This window comes from Hipposideros armiger, unplaced genomic scaffold (genome assembly GCF_001890085.2).
Source record: "Hipposideros armiger isolate ML-2016 unplaced genomic scaffold, ASM189008v1 scaffold_8, whole genome shotgun sequence".
Taxonomy (NCBI): domain Eukaryota; kingdom Metazoa; phylum Chordata; class Mammalia; order Chiroptera; family Hipposideridae; genus Hipposideros; species Hipposideros armiger.
This window is the reverse complement of record NW_017731358.1, coordinates 1,046,471-1,049,165: the sequence shown is the minus strand read 5'-3', so window position 1 is coordinate 1,049,165 and position 2,695 is coordinate 1,046,471. Positions and strand designations below refer to the sequence as shown.

The 2,695-nt window shown below is 39.3% G+C and overlaps 1 protein-coding gene across 1 annotated transcript in view; it reads left to right on the top strand.

The window, feature by feature from the left end:
• The window catches only part of TMEM44 (transmembrane protein 44), a 76,546-nt gene extending 75,566 nt beyond the window's left edge, over positions 1–980 (top strand). The window contains exon 10 of the mRNA XM_019651280.1: positions 619–980. Within this exon, the coding sequence (XP_019506825.1) occupies positions 619–666 (48 nt within the window). The 3' untranslated portion in view covers positions 667–980. The remainder of the gene's footprint in view (positions 1–618) is intronic.
• The last annotated feature ends 1,715 nt before the right edge of the window (positions 981–2,695 follow it).

Here is a 2,695-nt window from a genome sequence, read left to right as displayed (position 1 = left end):
GGCGACTCACAGCAGCCCAGCTCCAGGTCGAGCTGTTGTTCAGCATCTTAGCTGTAGAGGGCAGTGTCACTGGCCCTCATATGTGGGATCCGAAACGGAGCCCTCTGATGTCCCAACCCAGCTCTTAACCACCGCGCCACTCGGCCGGCCCACCCCACCCCCCTTTTTGACTCAACAATTCTCTTGCTAGGAAGTCATCCTAAGGAGTAATTAAGTATGCTGGTCAAGATTTAACCGCAAGGAAATAATAGGAGCAAACTGCATGCCCACCAGAAAGGATAGGCTAAAAAATCAGGGTCAATCTATGTGAGGTGGTTATACTGTACATCCAATAAAAATTACATTCTAAAGGCACATTTATAGACATGGAAAAATGTTCACAATATAGTGTTAAATGAAAGTCATTCAGGTTGCAAAACAGAATATGTTGTCATCCAATTTTTAGAATAAAAAACCTGCCATAGATATATATGCAGAGGATAAAACCTGGAAGGGTACATATTAAAATACTAATAGTGGTTATCTCCATGTAAAGGAAGTATGGCTAATATTTACTTACTTCCTTTAGCCTATTTGTTTATTTCTACAATGAACATGTGTTTCTTCATTAATACGCAGAGGGGACTGAAACAGAGAAGCAGCAGAGAGCCATGGATAAGAGCGTAAGTTAACGAGCAGACGACCTGAGTTGGATTTCATCTGCCACTTACTTGCTGTGTGATCCTGGAGAAAGTTCCTGAACTTTTTTCTTCTGTAAAATGTGCATAACAATAGTGTCCTACCCAATTCTATGGAGAAAAGATAGTCTTTTAAACACATGGTACTAGAAGAACTGTACATCTGCATGCAAAATTGTGAATCTAGACACAGACCTAACACCCTTCACAAAAATTAACTCAAGATGAATCATAGGTCTAAATAGAAAACACAAAACTCTGAAATTTATTGGAATAGAACATAGAAAATCTAGATAACTTTGGGAATGACCATGACTTTTTAGATACAACACCAAAGACACCATCCATGAAAAATATATAAGCTGGATTTCATTAAAATTAAAAACTTCTGCTCTGTGAAAAACAACACGATGAGAAAACAAGCCACAGAGTGAGAGAACATATTTGCAAAAGACACATCTGATAAAGGATTACTCTCCACAATATAGAAAGAACTCAACAATAAGAAGACAAACAATCTGATTAAGAAAAAAGCACCTTACTGAATAAGGTCTAGAGATGGCAAATAGGCATATGAAAAGATGCTCAACAAAATATGTTATTAAGGAATTGGAAATTACAAAAACAATGAGATACCACTACACACCTATTAGAATGGCCCAAATCCAAAACACTAACAACACCAGATGCTGGAGAGAATGTGAAGCAATAGGAATTCTTCTTCATTGCTGGCAGGAACACAAATTGAAAAAACTACATTGGAAGACAGTTTGACAATTTCTTATAAAACTAAATGTACTCTAACCATATGTTTTTGTTAGCTTAGGCTGCCATAGGAAATTACCATTGACTAGGTGGCAATAGAAATTTATTTTCTCACAGTTCTGGAGACTGGAAGGTACAAGATCCAAGTTCTCGATGATTTGGTTCTTGTTGGGCTCTCTTCCTGGCTTGGAGAGGAAAATCTAGATGACTCTGTCCTCACATGGCCTGTCTCCACACACACACACACACACACACACACACACACACACACACGCACGCACACGCGCGCGTGCGCGCGCGCACACACGCACACACAGAGACAGAGAGAGAGAGAGAGAGAGAGAGAGAGAGAGAGAGGGAGAGAGAGAGAGGGAGAGAGGGAGAGAGATTACTCTAAGTTCTCTTTTTATAAAGACATTAATCCTATTCTGTCAGGGCCCCCTACTTATAACCTCATTTAACCTTAATTACTTCCTTAGAGGTCCCATCTCCAAATATAGTCATGCTAGGGTATTAGGGCTTTAACATATGAATTTGGAGGGACACAAACATTCAGTCCATAATAGCATACCATCCAATAATTGTGTTCCTTGGTATTTACCCAGATGAATCCAGAACTTATTCTCATACAAAAACCCTGCGCGCAGATGTTTACAGCAGCTTCATCATAACTGCCCAAACTTGGAAGCTGCCAAGATATCCCTTAGTAGGTGAATGGATAAAGAAACTGTGGTACATCCAGACAATGGGATCTTATTTAGCACTGAAAAGAAATCAGCTATCAAGCCATGAAAAGATCTGGGGGAAACTTAAATACATATTATTATACTAAATGAAAGAAGCCAATTTGAAAAGGCAACATATGGTATAATTCCAACTACATGACTTTCTGGAAAAGCAAAGCTGTGGAGACAGTAAAAAGATGAGTGGTCGCCAGGGGTTCAGGGGCAGAAGGCATGAATAGGCAAAACACAGAGGATTTTTACAGTGAAACTACTCTGTATGTTATTATAATGGTGGATACATGTCATTATACAAGTATATTTGTCAAAACTCATAGAATGTACAACACCAAGAGTGAACCCTAATGTAAACTATGGACTTCGATGTGTCAATGTAAGTTAATCAGTTGTAGCAAACGGAGAACTCTAGTGCTGGATGTCTATAGTAAAGGACTTTGTGAGTGTGTGGAGGCAGGGGGTGTATGGTACTCTCTGTACTTTCTGCTCAGTTTTGCTGTGAACCTAAAACTG